Here is a 24,432-nt window from a genome sequence, read left to right on the forward strand (position 1 = left end):
CTTCAGTGTATATCAAAAAACCTGTGACTGACATTTTTTATTTCCAGGTTTAGTGTTTTTAATTAGGTCCCTTCTGCGTGTCCAGTCTTCACCTTCTGGCATGCAGTGGAAAACATGCTCCATTTTCTTTAGAAAGAAATTGCAGAAGAGTGTTTTTTTCAAATGTCATTTGCTTCTTTTGGGTTCAGGGATTTGGCTGGAAGGGGTTGAGCAGGGTGGGGGAGGGAAGGAGGAGGGAGACAGTGGGGAGAGGGCGAGGCCTGGGCAAAGTGGGGGCAGGGCCTAAGGCAGAGCAGGGGTGGAGTATGGGCAGGGCCACCGGCAGAAGAGGTGGGCTGGGGAGCTAGCCTCCCCGAGCGACAGCTTCACCCACTGCCCATGACAGCAGGTAAGAGCAGGTCAGCTCCCGCACACCCAGCGCGCACTGCAGTCTCCTTAGGCAGGAGCCGTATTCACAGAGCTGAATGCGTCGGCACCACGCGTTCTGCGTGAGGGAGAGGGTATGAGGGTCTCTGTGGGGAACTGTGACTCTCCACTGCTGTGAGGCAGGCCGGGCATCTCAGTATCCCTTGCTGCCTCGACCCTCTCTCACCAGGCTGCGAGCTCGGGCTGCCATCGAGCGTAGGGGCGCCGGTTTAAGAATACTGCGTAGGACTCCATAAATCCTAAGGATGGCCCTACAAAGGGACATATGAATCTTTAGCGCATCTGGCATGTAAATATCTTGCAACACCAGCTACAACAGTGCCTTGTGAACGCCTATTCTCACTTTCAGGTGACATTGTAAACAAGAAACAGTCAGCATTATCTCCTGCACATGTAACCAAACTTGTTTGTCTGAGCAATTGGCTGAATAACAAATAGGACTGAGGGGACTTGTAGGCGCTAAAGTTTGACATTTTTCAGAGTAACAGCCGTGTTAGTCTGTATTCGCAAAAAGAAAAGGAGTACTTGTGGCACCTTAGAGACTAACCAATTTATTTGAGCATGAGCTTTTGTGAGCTACAGCTCACTTCATCGGATGCATACTGTGGAAACTGCAGAAGACATTATATACACACAGAGACCATGAAACAATACCTCCTCCCACCCCACTGTCCTGCTGGTAATAGCTTATCTAAAGTGATCATCAAGTTGGGCCATTTCCAGCACAAATCCAGGTTCTCTCACTCCCTCACCCCCCTCCAAAAACCACACACACAAACTCACTCTCCTGCTGGTAATAGCTTATCCAAAGTGACCACTCTCCCTACAATGTGCATGATAATCAAGGTGGGCCATTTCCAGTACAAATCCAGGTTTTCTCACCCCCCCCACCCCAGGAAATGGCCCACTTTGATTACCATACACATCGTGAAGAGAGTGGTCACCCTGGACGGGCCACCACCAGCAGGAGAGTGAGCCTGCCCGTGGGGGGGCGGAGGGTGAGAAAACCTGGACCTGCGCTGGAAATAGCCCAACCCGATGACTACTCCAGATAAGCCACCACCAGCAGGAGAGCGAGCATGCGTGTGCATGGGGGTGGGGGGGCGAGAGAACCCCGACCTGGGTTATTCTATCTACTACCCAAAATCCATAAACCTGGAAATCCTGGACGCCCCATCGTCTCAGGCATTGGCACCCTGACAGCAGGATTGTCTGGCTATGTAGACTCCCTCCTCAGGCCCTATGCTACCAGCACTCCCAGCTATCTTTGAGACACCACTGACTTCCATCGGTGATCTTCCTGATAACACCATCCTGGCCACTATGGATGTAGAAGCCCTCTACACCAACATTCCACACAAAGATGGACTACAAGCCGTCAAGAACACTATCCCCAATAATGTCACGGCTAACCTGGTGGCTGAACTTTGTGACTTTGTCCTTACCCATAACTATTTTACATTTGGGGACAATGTATACCTTCAGATCAGCGGCACTGCTATGGGTACCCGCATGGCCCCACAGTATGCCAACATTTTTATGGCTGATTTAGAACAACGCTTCCTCAGCTCTCGTCCCCTAAAGCCCCTACTCTACTTGTGCTATATTGATGACATCATCATCTGGACCCATAGAAAAGAAGCCCTTGAGGAATTCCACCATGATTTCAACAATTTCCATCCCACCATCAACCTCAGCCTGGTCCAGTCCACACAAGAGATCCACTTCCTGGACACTACAGTGCTAATAAACAATGGTCACATAAACACCACCCTATACCGGAAACCTACTGACCACTATTCCTACCTACATGCCTCCAGCTTTCACCCTGACCACACCACACAATCCATCATCTACAGCCAAGCTGCAACTGCATTTGCTCCAACCCCTCAGACAGAGACAAACACCTACAAGATCTCTGTCAAGCTTTCTTACAACTACAATACCCACCTGCGGAAGTGAAGAAACAGATTGATAGAGCCAGAAGAGTTCCCAGAAGTCACCTACTACAGGACAGGCCTAACAAAGAAAATAACAGAACGCCACTAGCCGTCACCTTCAGCCCCCAACTAAAACCCCTCCAACGCATTATTAAGGATCTACAACCTATCCTGAAGGATGACCCAACACTCTCACAAATCTTGGGAGACAGGCCAGTCCTTGCCTACAGACAGCCCAGCAACCTGAAGCAAACACTCACCAACAACCACATACCACACAATAGAACCACTAACCCAGGAACTTATCCTTGCAACAAAGCCCGTTGCCAACTGTGCCCACATATCTATTCAGGGGACACCATCACAGGGCCTAATAACATCAGCCACACTATCAGAGGCTCGTTCACCTGCACATCCACCAATGTGATATATGCCATCATGTGCCAGCAATGCCCCTCTGCCATATACATTGGTCAAACTGGACAGTCTCTACATAAAAGAATAAATGGACACAAATTAGATGTCAAGAATTATAACATTCATAAACCAGTCGGAGAACACTTCAGTCTCTCTGGTCATGCAATCACAGACATGAAGGTCACTATCTTAAAACAAAAAAACTTCAAATCCAGACTCCAGCGAGAAACTGCTGAATTGGAATTCATTTGCAAATTGGATACTATTAATTTAGGCTTAAACAGAGACTGGGAGTGGCTAAGTCATTATGCAAGGTAGCCTATTTCCCCTTGTTTTTTCCTAGCCCCCCCCCCCCCCCGACGTTCTGGTTAAACTTGGATTTAAACTTGGAGAGTGGTCAGTTTGGATGAGCTATTGCCAGCAGGAGAGTGAGTTTGTGTGTGTGTGTGTGTGTGTGTGTCCCCAGAATAGGGGGGGAGGGTGAGAGAGCCTGGATTTGTGCTGGAAATGGCCCACCTTGATTACCATGCACATTGTGGGGAGAGTGGTCACTTTGGATGGGCTGTAGCCAGCGGGAGAGTGAGTTTGTGTGTAAGAGTATGGGGGTGGGGGGGTGAGAGGACCTGGATTTGTGCTGGAGGTGGCCCAACTTGGTGGTCACTTTGGATAGGCTGTTGCCAGCGGGACAGTGGGGTGTGGGAAGGTGTTGTTTTCATGGTCTCTGTGTGTGTATGGTGTCTTCTGCAGTTTCCACGGTGTGCATCCGATGGGGTGGGCTGTGGCTCGCGAGGGCTCATGCTCGGATGGATTGGTTGGTCTCTGGGGTGCCACGGGTGCTCCTTTTCTTTTTGCGAATGCAGACGAGCGCGGCTGCTACTCTGAAACCTATAAAGTTGTCGTCAGATCTGGAGCAGGAGGCACTAATACTGTGAGGAGGGAAAGATGCCACACACAGGTTTCGGAGTGACAGCCGTGTTGGTCTATGTTCGCAGGGGGAGGGGGAGTGCTTGTGGCGCCTTGGAGACTGGCCAGTTTATTTTGGCATGGGCTTTCGTGGGCTGCAGCTCACTTCGTCGGATGCGTGCCATGGAGGCTGCAGAGGACATTGTGTGCACACAGGGACCATGGGGAGGTGCCTCCTCCCACCCCACTGTCCTGCTGGTGGTGGCTTGTCTGGAGCGATCATCGGGTTGGGCCATTTCCAGCACGGATCCAGGTTTTCTCGCCCTCCGCCCCCCCACACACGGACTCGCTCTCCTGCTGGTGGTGGCCCATCCGGGGTGACCACTCTCTTCGCAACGTGTGTGGTGGTCCGGGTGGGCCATTTCCTGCATAGGTCCGGGTTCTCTCGCTCCCTCGCCCCCCTCCAGGGACCGCACGCACGGACTCACTCTCCTGCTGGTGGTGGCTTGTCTGGGGTGGCCACTCTCCCTGCGATGTGCGTGGTGATTGGGATGGACCATTTCCAGCGCGGGTCCGGGTTCTCTCGCCCCCCCACCTCCATGCACACGCAGGCTCGCTCTCCTGCTGGTGGTGGCTTATCTGGAGTGGTCATCGGGTTGGGCCATTTCCAGCGCAGGTCCAGGTTTTCTCACCCTCCGCCGCCCCACGGGCAGGCTCACTCTCCTGCTGGTGGTGGCCCGTCCAGGGTGACCACTCTCTTCACGATGTGTATGGTAATCAAGGTGGGCCATTTCCTGGGGTGGGGGAGTAAGAAAACCTGGATTTGTACTGGAAATGGCCCACCTTGATTATCATGCACATTGTAGGGAGAGTGGTCACTTTGGATAAGCTATTACCAGCAGGAGAGTGAGTTTGTGTGTGTGGTTTTTGGAGGGGGGTGAGGGAGTGAGAGAACCTGGATTTATGCAGGAAATGGCCCACCTTGATTATCACACACATTGTGAAGAGAGTGGTCACTTTGGATGGGCTATTACCAGCAGGAGAGTGAGTTTGTGTGTGGGGGGACGGAGGGTGAGAAAACCTGGATTTGTGCTGGAAATGGCCCAACTTGATGATCACTTTAGATAAGCTATTACCAGTAGGACAGTGGGGTGGGAGGAGGTATTGTTTCATGGTCTCTGTGTGTATATAATGTCTTGTGCAGTTTCCACGGTATGCATCCGATGAAGTGAGCTGTAGCTCATGAAAGCTCATGCTCAAATAAATTGGTTAGTCTCTAAGGTGCCACAAGTGCTCCTTTTCTTTTTGCAAAGTTTGACATTGTTTTATTTTTGAATGCAGGTTCTTTTGTGCATAATTCTACACTTTTAAGTTCAACTTTTATGATAAAGAGATTGCACTACAGTCCTTGTATTAGGTGAATTGAAAAATACTATTTTATTTTTACAGTGCAAATATTTATTCTAAAAATTAATATAAAGTGAGCACTGTACACTCTGTATTCTGTGTTGAATTTGAAATCAATATATTTGAAAATGTGCAAAAATCCAAAAATATTTAAATACATGGTATGCTATTATTGGTTAACAGCGCAATAAATCATAGAATCATAGAATATCAGGGTTGGAAGGGACCCCAGAAGGTCATCTAGTCCAACCCCCTGCTCAAAGCAGGACCAATCCCCAGTTAAATCATCCCAGCCAGGGCTTTGTCAAGCCTGACCTTAAAAACCTCTAAGGAAGGAGATTCTACCACCTCCCTAGGTAATGCATTCCAGTGTTTCACCACCCTCTTAGTGAAAAAGTTTTTCCTAATATCCAATCTAAACCTCCCCCACTGCAACTTGAGACCATTACTCCTCGTTCTGTCATCTGCTACTATTGAGAACAGTCTAGAGCCATCCTCTTTGGAACCCCCTTTCAGGTAGTTGAAAGCAGCTATCAAATCCCCCCTCATTCTTCTCTTCTGCAGGCTAAACAATCCCAGCTCCCTCAGCCTCTCCTCATAACTCATGTGTTCCAGTCCCCTAATCATTTTTGTTGCCCTTCGCTGGACTCTCTCCAATTTATCCACATCCTTCTTGAAGTGTGGGGCCCAAAACTGGACACAGTACTCCAGATGAGGCCTCACCAATGTCGAATAGAGGGGAACGATCACATCCCTCGATCTGCTCGCTATGCCCCTACTTATACATCCCAAAATGCCATTGGCCTTCTTGGCAACAAGGGCACACTGCTGACTCATATCCAGCTTCTCGTCCACTGTCACCCCTAGGTCCTTTTCCGCAGAACTGCTGCCTAGCCATTCGGTCCCTAGTCTGTAGCTGTGCATTGGGTTCTTCTGTCCTAAGTGCAGGACCCTGCACTTATCCTTATTGAACCTCATCAGATTTCTTTTGGACCAATCCTCCAATTTGTCTAGGTCCTTCTGTATCCTATCCCTCCCCTCCAGCGTATCTACCACTCCTCCCAGTTTAGTATCATCCGCAAATTTGCTGAGAGTGCAATCCACACCATCCTCCAGATCATTTATGAAGATATTGAACAAAACCGGCCCCAGGACCGACCCTTGGGGCACTCCACTTGATACCGGCTGCCAACTAGACATGGAGCCATTGATCACTACCCGTTGAGCCCGACAATCTAGCCAGCTTTCTACCCACCTTATAGTGCATTCATCCAGCCCATACTTCCTTAACTTGCTGACAAGAATACTGTGGGAGACCGTGTCAAAAGCTTTGCTAAAGTCAAGAAACAATACATCCACTGCTTTCCCTTCATCCACAGAACCAGTAATCTCATCATAAAAGGCGATTAGATTAGTCAGGCATGACCTTCCCTTGGTGAATCCATGCTGACTGTTCCTGATCACTTTCCTCTCATGTAAGTGCTTCAGGATTGATTCTTTGAGGACCTGCTCCATGATTTTTCCAGGGACTGAGGTGAGGCTGACTGGCCTGTAGTTCCCAGGATCCTCCTTCTTCCCTTTTTTAAAGATTGGCACTACATTAGCCTTTTTCCAGTCATCCGGGACTTCCCCAGTTCGCCACGAGTTTTCAAAGATAATGGCCAATGGCTCTGCAATCACAGCCTCTAATTCCTTCAGCACTCTCGGATGCAACTCGTCCGGCCCCATGGACTTGTGCACGTCCAGCTTTTCTAAATAGTCCCTAACCACCTCTATCTCCACAGAGGGCTGGCCATCTCTTCCCCATGTTGTGATGCCCAGCGCAGCAGTCTGGGAGCTGACCTTGTTAGTGAAAACAGAGGCAAAAAAAGCATTGAGTACATTAGCTTTTTCCACATCCTCTGTCACTAGGTTGCCTCCCTCATTCAGTAAGGGGCCCACACATTCCTTGGCTTTCTTCTTGTTGCCAACATACCTGGAGAAATATTTTTAACCATTTGACAGCCCTATTTAAAATCCCTTCCCTAAAAAAAATCTGGGGAGTTTTGGAATTTTGTCTTTTTAAAAAAATAAAGAGAGAAATTCTAAGCTCAAGCTCCCATAGGATTGTGGGATTCAACCTATTTATGCCCCCTCACCCCACAAGTATTATACTAGAGAGAAGTTTCAGAGTAGCAGCCGTGTTAGTCTGTATTCGCAAAAAGAAAAGGAGGACTTGTGGCACCTTCGAGACTAACCAATTTATCTGAGCATGAGCTTTCGTGAGCTACAGATGAAGTGAGCTGTAGCTCACGAAAGCTCATGCTCAAATAAATTGGTTAGTCTCTAAGGTGCCACAAGTCCTCTTTCACTAGAGAGAAGATGTGGTCTAGTGGAATGAGTGAAGATCTGGGAGTCAGGAGACCGAGGCTCAGTCACACTGGCACTGATGCAACATGATTTGAAAGGAATCCCTTATGCACACATTTTGAAAAATAAATGTTGAGTGCCTCAGTTTTTAAGTTGCTTAACTTTAGACTCAAATGGCCTGACATTCAGAGATGGCAGCACCAATATCTCCCACTGATTTCAGCTGGACTTGTGGGTTCACACTGTAGAAAACTAAAAACTGAAGCTGCCAAACTAGAGGGCACTTTTGAAAATTTAGGTCCCAGTCCTGTGATGATCCAAACTGACCCCTAAACGTATACAAAGTCAGACTGACTTAATAGGCATAAGAGTCCATCCAGATGGATCAGTTTTCAGGATTGACTTGCTCTTAACTTTTCTGTTCTTCAGGAAGATCCCAGTGCAGGAAAATAGTGAAGCACATACTTAATTTTAAACATGTGAGACAATTGATTTCAACGAAACTATTCACATGCTTAGTTAAGAACATGCTTAAATGATTTGATTTATCAGGGCCAAAACTTGAAGTTAAAGTGCTTTCCTGACTTCGTGGAGCACTTTGAGATCTGCAGAAGAAGAATAGCTACAAAAGTGTAAAGTATTTTTACTATTACTGCCATACATAGAATTGTCCACTAGAGGTTCCCATAACCCTGGAAGATATGTACAGTACCATCGGAGATTTCTTAGGTATTGCTTGTAAGGTGAGAATGGGCTAATTAAATGTATTCATATGTAATGAAGTCCACTTTTATGTTCTGCATCATCTGTGATCGTTAATGAAAGATGGGGACACAATTCTTTGATCAGCATTTATTTCTTGTTACAATTGTTATAATTCACTTTTGTTCAATCAAATTAGGTCACATGAGAGGTTCTCTGGTTACTCTTCAGAAACTAGTTTATCTGTTTCCCAATGATATCTCATTGAAGAATGATCTTGGAGTGGGTTACCTCTTAATAGGAGATAACAGTAATGCCAAGAAAGTTTATGAGGAGGTGAGCTTCCATTTCATATCAATTGAGAAAAAATACATTAATATATTTATTCAAAATTTTGCTTACTAACTCCCTTAATGCTTTGTGAAACAAATCATGTATATGTATGGCTCTTACGGGTTAACATAAATAACACTTTTCTCATGAATAGTTGATTTTAAATTGGTTAATCAAATATTCCTCTTCTTTATAGACTAGTAAAGTTCAGGTGAAACTTTTTCACATGATTAACATAAATTGGCTCCTTATATCTTAGGGTAACCAGCTGTGTGTGTATTTATATACTAATGTACATAGGAATCTAACACTCATGGTGAGAGGTGAAGACTTTTAATTATCTATAGGACAGAACATAGCACAGACCCCTTACTTTGCTCTGCCAATGTGCCTCAGCCCTGTTCTGGAGAGATGGATGTGTAGGCCCTACCAAATTCACGGCCGTGAAAAACACTTCACGGACAGTGAAATCAGACTTCCCCCGTGAAATCTAGCTATTGGAGGGAAGGAGGATGGGCAGGGCTGGGGGTGCTGCAGCTGGGGCATCTACTGTTCATCGGGCTCCAGCTGCTAATCAGCTGGGTTCTGGAGGGATGGGACTTCCTCTTTTCTTGCACAGCTACTCTCGGGAGGAAATCAGACCCACCTTTATCTCTGGGTACCTCCTCCAGCTGCAGGAAGCCCCTAGAGGTGGGTCTGATCCCTCCCCCGGCCGTGTAGGGGAAAAGGAAGTCCTGTCTCTCCTCAGCTGGCTGCGTCTAGGAACCCCTGGCTGAGGCACTCCCAGTAGCATGGGGGAGATCAGACTGACCTCTGTGAACTTCCCCCGGCTGCAGGAAGCTCCACAGGTATTGTCTTCAGAGCCCAGCTATGAAGGCAGTGCAGAAGTGAGGGTGGCAATCCTGCAACCCCCCTACAACAGCTTTGCCCCCCCCCACCCCACCTCCTTTTGGGTTGGGACCCCTGCAGTTACAACATCATGAAATTTCAAATGTTAACATCTGAAAATGTGAAATTGACCACATTTGGCCAAGAAATTGATCAAAATGGACCATGAATTTGGTAGGGCATTAGGGATGTGATAGAGTGGTTCAATCTCTGACCTTTCAAACCTTGTCGTCTTTGCTCAGACTGCCAACACAAGTGCCAATTTAATCATGTATTTTATGTGGTGTTTTGTTCACTAGGATTGATGCTGCTTACCTGTTTCACACTTTAGTTGAATATCCTGGTAGAAGCTCCACCCATCTGGGAGGGTTTCCCTAGCCACATGGCAGAGAAAGCAGGAAACCCCTCCCACCATGTGTGGAGTTTCATCTCGTCTGGCAGGTCAGAAGCTTCCAGAGCTCAGGCTGCGTGAGGGGCTGTTCCCTGCTGAGTGAGGGGAGGCCCTGTCCTTCCCCTGAAGATGCTGGTGCTCTTGTTGGACCACCCGAGCTACAGGATTAACTAGGTTGGCCAGTGCAGGAGAAGGCTGTTCTCCAAAGTGAGGAATAGGCTAAGCTGTTGGTGCATTGTGCTGGGTCCACAGGGTAGTCAGTTGCTACTGTAGCAAATAAAATTGTTGCTCTACCTTGCACAGCTCTGTCTCCCCCACTCTCCTGGGAGGTAGAGGGAGCTCCTTCCCCATGTGGTGCCCCCAGAGGATCGATGAGCTGCTGGAGCTGGATGTCATGTTTAGGGAAGGGTGTGGTCGGAGCAAGGAGACCAGTTCCAGTCCCCACCTTCCAGGTGTTCTCAGCACAGTGTTTGCTGTGGCTGCTGTTTTGGCATCTTATATAAACCCTGCCTTAGAAGGTTAATGTTCCGTTATTATTTTGGCATGCTGCCAACATTTTCCTACAGAACGTAAGTGAGATGAAAAAAATGGCAATTTTTAATAGTTGGTATCTCAGCCAAATCTGCACAGAATATCATGGAACAATGAAAAGACATGACGGACCTTGGACTAGAGACTTCCTTCTGAATTTCAATGGCATGTTGCAAACAGTGTAGGTGTTAGAGCTTGTTAAAAAAGGTCACAAGATTTCACTTGGAGTCACAAAGAGGCACTCATCACTACAGAGGATCAAGTCCTAAAATCCTAAATCAGTAATGGAATATACTGATGTAATTCTAAATAGCTACATTTTAAAAGAATATTGCTGAAAATCATTTCTTACTTCAAGCAGTGACCTGATTTTAGGGCTGTAGGTGTTTTCTTGCAACAATGAATGACATCCCCTAAGAAAATGAATGCTGCTCTTTGCAAATATTAGGTGGTAGTCATGTCATTAGCTGTTGCAAAGAAAATAAAGTAATCTGAATTTGAGTCTTGGCAGATTTCCATTTTCCCTCTTCTCTGCTTATTTGCCACTGAAGTTGAATCATCTTTGTAACAGCGGAGTTGGATTCAGAAAATGAGATAAGCAGCACTGTTTTAAAATCAGTTTTTCAAAGTTTTCCATAAAAAGTGGCATGTACAGTCAGGTTTTGATTTCAGAGGTGATCGGCTTATGTGCAACATGTCCTTTCTTTTCACTTCAAAGATGATGAACCTAAACATCATACCTTGAATTAAAAGACTTCTATGTCTATAACTAGACTTTAACCTGATGGGAAATATGCCCTATTTTATCAGGCTGTCCCCGTACCACTGCTGGAAGGGAATGTTAAGAAATAGGATTTCAATTTTTCCCCCCTTCCTTTGAATGTTATATTTAGGAATTGAGGAAGAATGCATTAAAAGCAATCTTTGGAGGAGTCACAGATTTGTTTGTTTTCAAAGGTCTACAGATCATGATTTAACACTCTTCAAGGAATTCCTCATTTACAGAGCAAGTGATCTGAAGGCAAATTCTGTCTGCCCCTTTGTGCCACTGATTGGTTATTATTCTGAATAGCCCCTGAGGAGCAATTTAGCATAACTTCTTTCTAAGCATAATTAATATTGTATGCAACAATAGCAACAGGTTAATATAATTTACAATAAATGCTTCAAGTGTACTTTCTGCTGATTTTTATTGGATCACTCTCCTGGAGTGGTCCTGAATGTAGATTTTTGTCTACTTTTTGTCTACTTTGTCTACTGCCAAACTAGAGGGCACAGATAAAAAATAATTATATGAGGTGTAAAAGAGCACAGAATCTAATCCAAAGGAAAGAAGAGAAGGTACTTGCCCAAAGATCTTTTTAAGAGGCAGGATTGTGTGTTGTGAGACAATTACTGGAAAAGACACAGGAGTATATGGGTGAAACATGTATGTGCATTGCTAAGGACTGACATAACTAATAGTTTCAGGAATGTTTTTGTACTGTAGTTCTATAACTGCATTTTTAAAATATGGAAGGCTTCGCTATTGCCTTAGCCCTGGTCTACACTTAAAATTTAGATCAACCTAGCCACATTGCTCAGGGTATGAAAAATGTACTTCTCTGAGCACAGGCACTGACTTTCATTTTTCCGGGTGGGTGCTCCACCCCAAGGCCCTGCCCCCTCTCCGCCCCCTCCCCTGAGCACACCCTGCCCACTGCAGAACAGCTGACTGGCAGGTGGGTGCTAAGCACCCACTATTTTTTTTTCTGTGGGTGCTCCAGCCCCAGAGCTCCCACGGAGTCGTCATCTATGTCCCTGAGTGCCATAGTTAAGCCAGCCCAACTCCCAGTGTTGACATGGCTAGGTCGATTGAAGAATTTTTCCATCCACATAGCTACTGCCACGTGAGGAGGTGGATTACCTACATCAGTGGAAAACCCCCTTCCCTCGATGCAGGGAACGCCTAAGCTACGGTGCTAGAACAGCAACTGTGCTGCTGTAGCCCCTGGTGTGTATACAGGCTCCCAGATTTGGTCACTCTGCTAGATCCTCAGCTGGTGTAAATTGGCATAGCTCCATTGATATCCACGGAGCTCTGCTGATTAAGCTGAGGATCTGTCCTGGTGTCCATGCCCATTCCTCTCACTCTTTAAAATAATGGAAGTTGTAGAAGTTGTAACAAAAGACAGACTTAAGAACGTAATTGATATCATATATTACCACACATGACACTAAAGTAAACACATAATTAGTCGCAAAAAAATAGAGAAGGGTGAAAGTGGTGAGTGTAGTTTGAGGGTATTGGAGCTTAGACCCACCTTCTTCATACTTCACCCTTTGCTTAAAACACTCCCATTCTACAGGGATGAGAAGATGCATACAATACTGTGACGCTCCCCAGGGGCACTTCGCTACCACCTGCCCTTAGCCAGAGGAAGCCTTGTCTGTGGGTCAGCTCCCAAACACCACCAGCTTCTGGCAACATTTACAGTACTCTCTAGACTTCCACAGGCCCTGCTCTCTCGTTACAGGTTAATGATAGGCACTTTCCAACTCCTGAGTCTTCCAAGCAGTCTCCAGCATCCCCCTGGAATGTCCAGCCCTGATCCACTGGGCACTCACAGAATTCCCAGAGGGCCTGTTCTCAAAGGAACGGTACCCATGGTTTGCCAGTTACACCATAGAACTCAGTTCTGCCTAACATATAGCACTTAAATTTGTTTATAGAGAAAGCAAGTATAAGTTTATTGAACAAAGACCAGAGAGTCAAATGATAGCATGCAGAAGTACTGGAAACAAAGGGCTACATTTGAAATCAAATCATAACATGCATACTAAAGCCTACACTTAACTAATAAAATATTGCCATGTCAAGAGCAAAAGCTCTTCCAGCATACTGCAATAAGGCTTGGCTGTGATCCTCCGTTCATGAAACAACCATGCTGTACTCTTGCCTCCTCAGTGGAAAGATTTATACTTTCTTTGTCTCTACAGTTATAGTTGAAAAATCCATTGTCCGCACTTGTGACAGGATAACCCCTACCGCTTGTGTTTTCCTGTCTAGGGCCTCCCCTGGAGACTTTACGATCACTTGATTAACATTTTGCTGTGACGGTAATGTGTGTCCATTGGGAACCATACGATACTCAGTTTGCATATAGACGGACAGATAAAGGTTTCTTGCCTGAAAGAAACTTTTCTTAACTTTTTTGCCCTAAGCCACAGACCTGAAGAACATAAGTTTCAGTATATAAACATAACTCCTTACATATTCTCTGTACACACATTTTACAATGATTGAGGACCAGTATGACAGACTTTTATACATACCTTATATGACATGCTTCGATGAACTACTATGTAGATACCAGACCCAAAGATCCCTGTAACCTCTGTGCAGCCCAGTGCCCTCTGTCAGCGGACACCAAGAGGTCCCTCGGTCACAAATATCCTCTCTAAGCCTATTCTCCAAGCCACTTCAATCTATCCCAAGTAACATCTCACTTCTCTATTGTCTGTGGGCTTGTCTTCACTGCAGACTTGAGCATTGTCCCCAACTCAAGTTCATCCACACACAAAAACCCTTTAACTTGAATGTGGTGGTTCTTTCAACTCAAGTGGGCTAGCCTGTCAGGCGTTATAGGCTATAGCTTGAGTTTGCACAGCTTGTCAGTCACATGGTAACACAGCCATGCTGCAGTGAGGACACAGGCTAGCTCCACTTGAGTGATGTAATTCCCTCTGTGTGCCAAGGAAAGGACAAATAAGTTATCCCACAACTCACTGGGAAAAAAATCATAGAGCAGCTCTGTTTGCTGCAGTGCAGAGAACCATGGGATATGCCCCTAGAAGTCTTCACACCACACACGAGTGAGTGCAGTGTGGTCATAGTAGCTGAAAAGTTATTTTACAATGTGGCCACTCGCACTTGAACAAGGCTAACTCAAGAGAATTAACTTGAGTGTAGATTACTCAAGTTAATTCTGCAGTGAAGACATGCTCTATGAGACATGAGGGGGAGGAAAAGAAAATAAAGAAATGTAGCTGAACTGCTAAGATAAGTGCAGATAATGTTAATTTGTGCAGCTTGTGATTTCTAACTATAAAGATGTGCTTGACGCTGTTTTACTGTACACATAAATTATTGTAGTGAGATACCAAAATGTCATGAAGGAGCCTGGAAAAACCTGACCAAGTCAAGTGATTCTTAGAGAGTTGTTAGCAGATGATAGTGTTTGTTTAAACCACAAAATCCTAACACGATTGTTGGTCTGTCACATTCTGAGCAATCTAAATTAATTTTGAAAAGAAATGCATAAATGAATATGTAATCATTATTTATTTGCTTTAAAACAGGTCCTGAGTCTGGCTCCAAATGATGGCTTCGCTAAAGTACATTATGGCTTCATCCTCAAGGCAGAAAACAAGATAATAGAGAGCATTCCATATTTGAAGGTGGAATTCCCGTATTAGTTATTTTCTTTCTTTCTTTCTTTCTTTCTTTCTTTCTTTCTTTCTTTCTTTCTTTCTTTCTTTCATGAAAAATACATTTTTCTGGTAGAAAAATGGTAGAAAAGGGGGAGGGGGAATTGTGATAACACGGGTTTAGCTATAAGCACAATAGTTATAAATAACTATTTATACTACCCCAGAATATATTCATAACTGCACAGATCTGTAAAGTGAGACACCTTTATATATCCAAGATTCAAGCATAAAGTATTAATGTTTCCTTGGTCACTAATGAATGATCTTATGTGATGGACAGGTTTGAGTTTCTGATTGTTTTGAGATTGGCAGTATGGGGCCAACCTTAAGGTGCTTGAGTAATCCAAATTATTCATCTGCATACTTTTGAATGTTTGGGAGGAAAGTTTGTAAAGTGAAACCCTGTCTTGGAATTTCCAGGCTTCCTAAAAAAAACAAAAAACCTTCTTTTTGTGGGGGAGGGCTGTGAAGGAAGATGCAGTTGAAAAAACCACAGTGTTTCTAAGATTTTTTTGACTGAAGTAAGTGTTATTCATTCAACCTCAATGGGTAGTGATCAATGGCTCAATGTCTAGTTGGCAGCCGGTATCAAGCGGTTTTGTTCAACATCTTCATTTAATGATCTGGATGATGGGATGGATTACACCCTCAGCAAGTTCACAGATGACACTAAGCTGCGGGGAGAGGTAGATACACTGGAGGGTAGGGATAGGGTACAGAGTGACCTAGACAAATTGGAGGATTGGGCCAAAAGAAATCTGATGAGGATCAACCAGGACAAGTGCAGAGTCCTGCACTTAGGACAGAAGAATCCCATGCACCGCTACAGGATGGGGACTGACTGGCGAAGTGGCAGTTCTGCAGAAAAGACCCTGGGGATTACAATGAACGAGAAGCTGGATATGAGTCAGCAGTGTGCCCTTGTTGCCAAGAAGGCTAACGGCATATTGGACTGCATTAGTAGGAACATTGCCAACAGATCGAGGGAAGTGATTATTCCCCTCTATTTGGCACTGGTGAGGCCATATCTGGAGTATTGCATCCAGTTTTTGGGCCCCCCATTACAGAAAGGATGTGGACAAATTGGAGAGAGTCCAGCGGAGGGCAACAAAAATGATCAGGGGGCTGGAGCACATGGCTTATGAGAAGAGTCTGAGGGAACTGAGCTTATTTAGTTTGCAGAAGAGAACAGTGATGGGGGATTTGATAGCAGCTTTCAACTACCTGAAGGGGGTTTCCAAAGACGATGGAGCTAAGCTGTTCTCAGTAGTGGCAAATGACAGAAGAAGCAGTGGTCTCAAGTTGCAGTTGGGGATGTCTAGTTTGGATATTAGGAAAAACTATTTCACTAGGAGGGTGGGGAAGCACTGGAATGGGTTACCTAGAGGAGAGGTGGAATCTCCATCCTTAGAGGTTTTTAAAGCCCAGCTTGACAAAGCCCTGGCTGGGTGCTTTAGTTGGGGTTGGTCCTGCTTTGAGCAGGGGGTTGGACTAGATGACCTCCTGAGGTCTCTTCCAACCCTAATCTTCTATGATTCTTCTATGATTCTATGAACCTAAATTCCAGGATAACAAATAATTTTACTTGTATATATTTATTTAGTGATATTTTACATGTCTATTTCTTGGATTGAATGGACACCTTACTGTAACAGCTAAATTAACTCAGTTTTACTGGTGTTTCTTTTTATTTCTTTCTCTAGGAAGGCCTAGAGTCTGGTGACCCTGGCACTGATGATGGACGCTTTTATTTTCATTTAGGTGATGCCCTGCAGAGAGTTGGAAGCAAAGAGGTACGAGTCTTACATATCCCTTATTCTAAAAAATGCAGTCCTGCAAGGTGCTGAGCGCTCTTTTTCCAATCCAGAAAAGCACCTAAGCATGGTCGTAACATTGGGAACGTGAATAGTCCCATTGGTTTAACAGCCTAGAGTGTGGTGGTGCTCAGACTGTAAGACATCAGCAGCAGAAAGTCTGCCTGGAGTGTGGGTGCACAGCAACCCATTGTTAAATCCTGATCCACCGGAGCGGAAGGGAAGGGCACAGAAAGATAACCAGTGCAAACCAAGGAGTAGGCAGGGCAGCCAGAGGAATTCACAGATTCAATGAGTGAAATTTTTGACTAATAAGTCTGTGTTTGACTAAAAGATATGCTGCTACCACTGAAGGTAGAACCAACTCTGGACTACAGGAACTTTTCCCCCAGGGACAAAAATAGATGAATATAGTATGTGTGCATGTTTGTTCACAGGTTCAAAGTAACAAACTCCCTTCGACCTCAACAATGGGAGTAGGACTCTCACTGCAACAGACATATAAGTAGTGCAGGACTTGGAACCAGTGCATTGGTTTCCTGTAATCATTCATGTGTTAAATTAGCAGGCAGATCAGTAAAATAGGATCCTTGCTTAAATATTGAGGATTTTTCTTCAGGACATAATGCGCACAAAATATGATGGAAACCAAGAGAGCTTCTGATTTATTGAATTTAGTATATTCAAAGTTACACATGTGGATTAGCCCTACTTCTTTTGTGGGGAAATCAGAAGACCTGGGTATTTTTTAAACTATGAATCCTAATATTGACAGGAAAATAAAAAAGTTTCTTTGATAAGGAATATGGACAGCTGAAAACAAGAAGTTTTCTATTTGTGTGTTGTTTATCAGTGATACAAAAAATATTTCAGAGGCATTGACATTCAAGCCATTTTAGAAATGCAGTCCTCTTGTGTATCTTATATCCAATCATTGGAACAAATGAATCTGCTCATGGCATTTCTGTAGTCAACATAAACCAGTGGCTATAATCAGATTTTGGCTGTGATCTTAACTGGAACCAGATAACCAAATATGACTGACCTTCAATTATTTTATGAAAATCTTATAGAACTGTGATTATAACTCCTCATGGAACAATTAGACTGAAGCTAAATCTCCAGATCCAGGTGACAATATTTTAGCACCTCAATTTTTAAAGTTGGGCTATCTCCTGTGGAAGTTTAATAAAATATCCCTCTGCTGAATTCTTGTGGATTTAAAAATTAATTTGCAAATAAGAACTAGTTGGCCTCCCCTTTATATATATATTTACTAATTTGTATTTGTACTAATATATATATATATATAAATAAAACAAAATTGAAATGCTTTTATGCTCAAAGTGGAGAAGATTAAGGAGAAGAAGAAGAATCCTGCTTGTAAGGACTATACTAGAGGACTAAATTATTATGTGTGGCTAACGATACCACACAGACACAATTAATTTGTACCATCCTAATTCCCAAGTAGGGATTTGTACTAATGTATATGGAGTTGAAGGCCAAAGTTCTGTAGAAAAAGATCTAATCAATGATGAATGAACTTCTTGGGGTAGAGCAGACTGTTAAATTTATCACAATGGGAAAGTCCACTGTTAATCTAACTTTTTCTCACTGGCCTTGCTAGACTTGCTGAACTTCAAGATTTAATCAAGGAAAGAGATCAGTACATAAGGAACATACGGAATTGTCATCACAGAAAGTAGACATTCATCTATTAGGGCTAAATTAGCAATTCATCTTTGGTAAATTGCAGGGGGTAGAGTAGAATAGGCTCTTTCCAACTCAAATAATCCTATAAGATGGCACACTGAATTAAAAAAATATAAAATAAATGGAAAGTACTATGTAAAGAATAAGTGGAGAAAATGATTTTTCATGGGGACTATATGGACTAAGTAATTATCAGACTATTAATCAATTGGAAAACATTGTTTATTGTTGCAGCTATCTTAAATTATAGAGTGGGCTCCGTCTAATCTTTCCCGACATTGACAGATGTATTTGAAATAAAAATGTTTTTAATATGGGCTAACAATAATATACATCCCTACACATAAATAGCACTAGTGATCTCTCTCCACAGTCAGTAGTTCAAACAGGTAATTCAAACTCTTGTCACCTGGGCTAGCTTTAGGTATATTGCAAATGAACATGTAAAGTCTACTAGTAGTCATAGTTGTTACAACTACAGGCTGAGGAACATATGTTAAAAAATCATCCTGTTTCCATTTCAGAGGCTTAACCCAGATAAACTTAAACTATAAAGATATACTGGAGATTACCCAAGGTAATACATAACATTTTTATGATCCATACCTAAAGACACAATTTTAAAAATCTCCTCTCAGAAACTTGTAATATTTTGTAGCAATCAAAAGGAAAAGCTCCAAGGCTGTCCACTGTTATTCTATTTGTCAACACGGCTTTTCAGTGCTTTATACATTTACTGTAAGAGCACATTTTGCAGCAATTCTATCCTTCATAGATCAGAGTTTTATACACCAGAGTATCATCCAACGTTTTAAGAGTGATGAAAACTTAAACATAGACCTCCAAAGAAATAATTCTCTCTGGTTTCATAGTCCTTGATGGTTGCTTAATAACTTGTCTTTGAAATCCAACTCAGCCACTAAAGTGTAAAGTACTTTTTTTATTTGAACAAAAGTGTATTAAGTAATAGGTTAAAATGACACATCAGATTTTTTAGGAAGGAATTCCATTATGTGAAGAAATCCAATAGCTTCTTTAATCGGTGATGGCTAAGATTAAGTCAAAGCATGCAGTATTGTAGTATCTGATTCCTGTACAAGAAACACTTCTATTTTTGTTTCTACTTCTCTAGGCTTTTTGGGGCAGTTTAGTATGCTGGCATTACTGTCCTATACTGGATGGAATGTCAAATGTGCTTAGTTGGATTGTATTCATTTTTGTCTATAAGCTTACCTACAGAGAGAACCAAAAGTGATTGTCCTTTCGCTTAAATGTTAAACATCTGTATTTCTACTGCAAACAATCTTGGGTGTTCGTCCTTTGTGCCATATGTGTGCAGTTTACTAGATGACTGTAGTTACTGTAAAAAGAAAAGGAGTACTTGTGGCACCTTAGAGACTAACCAATTTATTAGAGCATAAGCTTTCGTGAGCTACAGCTCACTTCCTCAGATGTAGTTACTGTGTACAGCCAGGGATTCATTGTAACAGAAGGGATAAGGGGACTGTTTTCTATTCTATGTTTGTACAGTCTAGCACAGAGTGCCTAACTGGGGCCTTTACGTGTTACTGAAATACAAATAATAATAATAATTAATACAACACCATAAACACACGCAGTGTTCCACCTTCTGGTGAGTTCTCTTTGGAGTAGATCATCTTTTCTTCTCCTTGGATCTGTACTTTAGTGGCAGAAAAAGGCAAAATTAACCTTGCCTGCTGATAGAGGGTGAGAGCCTACGATTCCTTGCTTATGTGAGTAGTCCCACTGAGGTCAAGCTTGCAGGATCAGACCAAAGCAAGAGCATAAGAGTTAGACAGGATTTATTGTGGAGCAGTGGTTAGCAAACTGTGGCACACTGGCTGCAATCAAATGGGTCTTTATAATTGATTCAATAAATCAAAATGTGCACAGTCATATGGAACTGGGTGGGGAGAAGGCAGCTGCCAGTCAGCCCCTGCCTCTAGGGGTTACTGTTCCCATGCTGGGCAGTCAGGATGCTGGAGCTGGGTCTCCTCTCTGGCACCAGCTGATCTTTCTCCCCTGCCTCAACCTCTGCTCCCCAGCTGGCTTAGAGTGGCTGAGGCATGGTAGAAGAGGGGTGGGCAAGCAGGGTGGGTCCTCTGTTTCAGGAGGTCTGGGAGAGGGGCTCTTGGCAGCACTGCCTTGAGCAGGGAAGCGTTGGAGAGGGGACTGGAGAGCAGGGAGAATTTCGGGGGGTCACCTCCTGGTCTGGTAAGTGTGGTGTGTTGGCTAGTATGGAATCAGGATTCCTCTCTCACAAAGCCCCTGGTTCCATGGTGTCTGAGTGCTTCACAGTCTTTATGGTATTTGTCTGCACAGCATCCCTGTGTGCTAAGGAAGTGCTGTCATCCCTGTTCTATGGATGGGGAACTGGGGATGAGGGGGGAGTGATTTGCTCAAGTGGAGCAAGGGATTGAACCCTCAAGTCCCCCATGTCCAAGGTTAGCCCCTGAACTATTGTAACAGCCGTCCTCTTAGTGAATTACCATGGGTTGGTTTTCACCTGTCTTGGTGACTACAGACTGGAATGTCTCACAACTTTGGTTGACTCGAGCTATCTACTCTATTTTTTTCTTAAGTGCTTATTACCAGGCTATCTTAAAGGATAAAATGATGCTCCTTTAGGAAGCCTGTTGCTTTGTCAAGAGGGAGTGTCATTCAGAGGTGTTGAAATGCCTTTTTAAGATTATTCTTTTCTGCTGAAGTTGGGCTGATGTAAATTGTTTGTTAACAATTGCAATCTGCTAGGCATACAGGTGGTATGAGCTTGGGCACCAGAGAGGACACTTTGCATCAGTTTGGCAGCGCTCTCTCTACAATGTTAATGGACTAAAAGCTCAGCCTTGGTGGACAGCAAAGGAAACTGGTTATACTGAATTGGTGAAGGTAAGTAATGAGTTTCTCCCTCTCTTTTTACCTAATAGACTATAAAGTTAACTCCAGATGCTTTACACTGGGTGGCTGAAATAGATTTAATTAGTAAATACAACATTTACATGATAGGCCATTGAAGTTTATCAGGTGCAAAATGACATCAGAACCTCAGTGATTTGCACCAATGATGGGCACCCCCTATGAACTGTTGAGTTTTTGTAATTAGTAAGGGCTGAATCCTTCATCCCTTGTACTACAAAAGTCAGTGGCTTCATTCGGAGTTTTAATTGCATCAGAAATATGAGCCGAGGTCCCAAGTGACAGGTACAATAAAGGATACCAGGATAATACTGTTTAGTTCTTTTAATGTTCTTTGCTCATTTAATTTGACAAGTGTAGTTCAGTTTTAATATTTATAGTAATACTTCATCATGTGCAAAAATGTATTCTAGTATATCTTGTAAAGAATACAGCCTTAAACAGAGACCTTACTACAACAGACTGCTGTGAAATCCTTGATGAGAAATGGGAAGAAGTAACATTTTTGTGCATACTTGTGTGTTGCAAAGTGTGAATCAGCAACATTCTACTATGCGGGCATTTTAAAAACACGACTACTCATTTCCATGAAAAAACAGACTGATTCCTCCAAGGCAGCCATTTTTATATTTATATATAAAACAACATATGTTATGGTTCTGGTGCAGCTCTAAAGCAAAATAATTGACTGTCCATTGTAATTTCCCAGTTACTGAGAAAAACACATTTTCCTGAATAACTTTTGATTGAATATAAAATCTGCGTGTATCTACTGTGGCAGAGCTCCGATCTTGTCCCTGTGGGTCCCGCGCGTCCAGGCGGTTTATGCTAGCCTCAGAGGCTCACTGCAACCCTCCATGTAGCCCTTCTCTCTCCAGGGCCAGGGATACAGTCTACTGAGCCCTTTTCATCATAAGCCAGCAAGGAGGTTTGGCCTCATACCAAACAGTTTAGCCTCCTGTCCTGACAGGGGCCTGTTTTCCCCTCCCAGGAGGTGTTTCTGTAGTGGTGGATTGGGGGGAACCCGGGCCCACCCTCTACTCTGGGTTCCGGCCCAGGGACCCCAATGGTAGCAGCTGTTGGCAGCCAACCTTTCACTGCCAGAGTTGCTACCTTTCCCTGGGCCACTTCCCCACAGCTCTCCTGCTTCTCCCTTACCAATGATTTGAGGGTGTCTTCATTAACCAGCCCTTCAGCCATACTTCCTCTCCTCTGGCTCCTCCCTGCCTGACTGGAGTGAGCCCTTTTATATTATCAGAGGGCCCTTAATTAGAGTCAGGTGGTCACATTAGCTTAATGGCCTCACCTGACTCTTTGCAGGTTAATTGGAGTCAGGTGTTCTCATTAACCTGGAGCAGCCCCTGCTCTGGTCAGTCAGGGAACAGAAAACTGTTCATTCAGTGGCCAGAAGCACTGCCTTCTGCTCCTCTGCTGAACCCAACTGGCCTGGAGGGAGGAGGGAGACTGCTGCTCTTGCTGCTGGGCCTCTGAAGCTAGCTCCTTGGTTCCCTGTCCTACCTCCAGCCTGGTTCTCCCCCCTCCCCATGTGGTACCCCTGCCCTGATTGGTCCCTTATTCAGTATGCCCATGCCCCACCCCCCATGCGCTTGTGCCTTTCGCCTGTTTGAGTTTGCCCCATCTCACTGCACCCCCTAACGTTCTTATGACCCCCCTCCCCTAGTGCAGCTAGAGGAGCCGGATTTCCATTCTGAGTCAGTGACTGCCCCCCATGAGCCCTTGATAGCCCCCTGTCCAGCCCACCCCTTTTGGTGCCCTCCTCCCCTGCCTGCAGCCTAGCAGGGAGGAGTGGTCGACCTGCTTCCCCTTTCCCCTCCTCTCTCTGGTGTTTTCCCCTCCCTCTCTGCTTATTATGATGGGGGACATGGCGGGTGGGGCCCCTCCAGCAGCCCCAGCTGCTCCTCTCCCACCTGCCCTTCCATCACCCCCCACCCCCCGAACTTCTACCCTAACCGCCGCTACCAAACCACCGACCACTGCCCCCGCCAGGGCACCGGCAGCGGCAGGCACCGGGGTGACCTCCACTGCTGCCACCTTCCTCGCCCCCTCAGATTCTGGGGGAGCCCCCTAACCAGTGTAAAGGGCCAGGGTAGGAAGAAGGGGAAGGGCCCTGCCAAAAAGACCAGGCCCTTCCATGGCAGGGACTGCCCTCACTGCCACGGCCCCTCCACCGGCCGCGGCATCCCGCCCCGCTGTTCCCTCCGCCAGCTCTGTGGGTGCTCCTCCACCGGCCCCCAGGGCATACGCCCAGGTGGCGGCAGCCCCCCCTCCTGCTGCTAAGTCATCTCTCCCACCCACCGCCTCCGCTACCAGCTATAGCGGCTGGGGCCCCTTCCCGACCTTGACCAGGAAGCACGGCATCCGTTGCCTCCTGGTGCCCGCCTCGCCCCACGTGGAGACGTACGTGCGGGTGTTGGCGAGGGTGGTGGGGCCCACGGCCATTTTGTGGCAGCCTCCAAAATGTATGGCAAGGTCGTCTTCTTCTTAGCATCGGAGGCCGCCGCCCAGGAGGCGGTGGAGAAGGGCCTGGCGATGGGGGACATGTTCACCCCCCTGGAGCCACTAGAGGACCTGGGCGTCTGCCTGGTCCTGACTTCCGTCCCTCCCTTCCTTCCCAATGCCACCCTATTACCCGCCCTTTCGACCCTGGGGAAGCCCATTTCTGTCGTGAGCCCTCTCTCGCTGGGCTGCAACGACCCCGCCTTCCATCACATCCTCTTGTTCCACCGGCCAGTGCAGCTCCAACTGCCACTGGCGGCATGTGGCGGAGAGGCGCTTGAGGGGTTGTTCTTGGTCCCCTACCAGGGGGCCCATTACCGGGTGCATTATTCCATGGGGGAGGCCCGGTGCTACCTCTGCCTGGCGATGGGGCACATCCAGAGGGACTGCCCCTTGGCCCGGCAAGGAGAGACATCTGGGACCCCCGAGCCCCGGCAAGGCACCGGCCCCGTCATTGCTGGCGCCCCTGGCTGCCTGGCACCCGAAGCCGCCCCTCCTCCTACTCAGTCCACCAGTGCTCCCCCTCGGTCCCAAGGGGTGCTTCCCCCAGCGTGCACAGATGAGCGGGAGAGCCCTGCCTCTGCTGCCTGCAATCTGGCAGGGCCCCTAGAGGAGGGTGTGGTAGGGATACCGCTGGGCATGGGAGAGGGCCGGCCGCAGGGGGAATCTTCCCTCCCTCATGCTGCCC

At 45.5% G+C, this 24,432-nt stretch overlaps 1 protein-coding gene across 8 annotated transcripts in view; it reads left to right on the top strand.

Moving 5' to 3' along the window:
* The window catches only part of ASPH (aspartate beta-hydroxylase), a 203,488-nt gene that overhangs the window by 154,312 nt on the left and 24,744 nt on the right, over positions 1-24,432 (top strand). For all 8 annotated transcript variants that reach the window (XM_084619332.1, XM_084619338.1, XM_084619339.1 and 5 more), the window contains 4 exons: positions 8,344-8,480; positions 14,629-14,727; positions 16,464-16,553; positions 21,063-21,200. In XM_084619332.1, the coding sequence (XP_084475458.1) occupies positions 8,344-8,480; positions 14,629-14,727; positions 16,464-16,553; positions 21,063-21,200 (464 nt within the window). The remainder of the gene's footprint in view (positions 1-8,343; positions 8,481-14,628; positions 14,728-16,463; positions 16,554-21,062; positions 21,201-24,432) is intronic.

This window comes from Lepidochelys olivacea, assembly GCF_965140295.1.
Source record: "Lepidochelys olivacea isolate rLepOli2 genome assembly, chromosome: 2".
NCBI classification, from domain to species: Eukaryota; Metazoa; Chordata; order Testudines; family Cheloniidae; genus Lepidochelys; species Lepidochelys olivacea.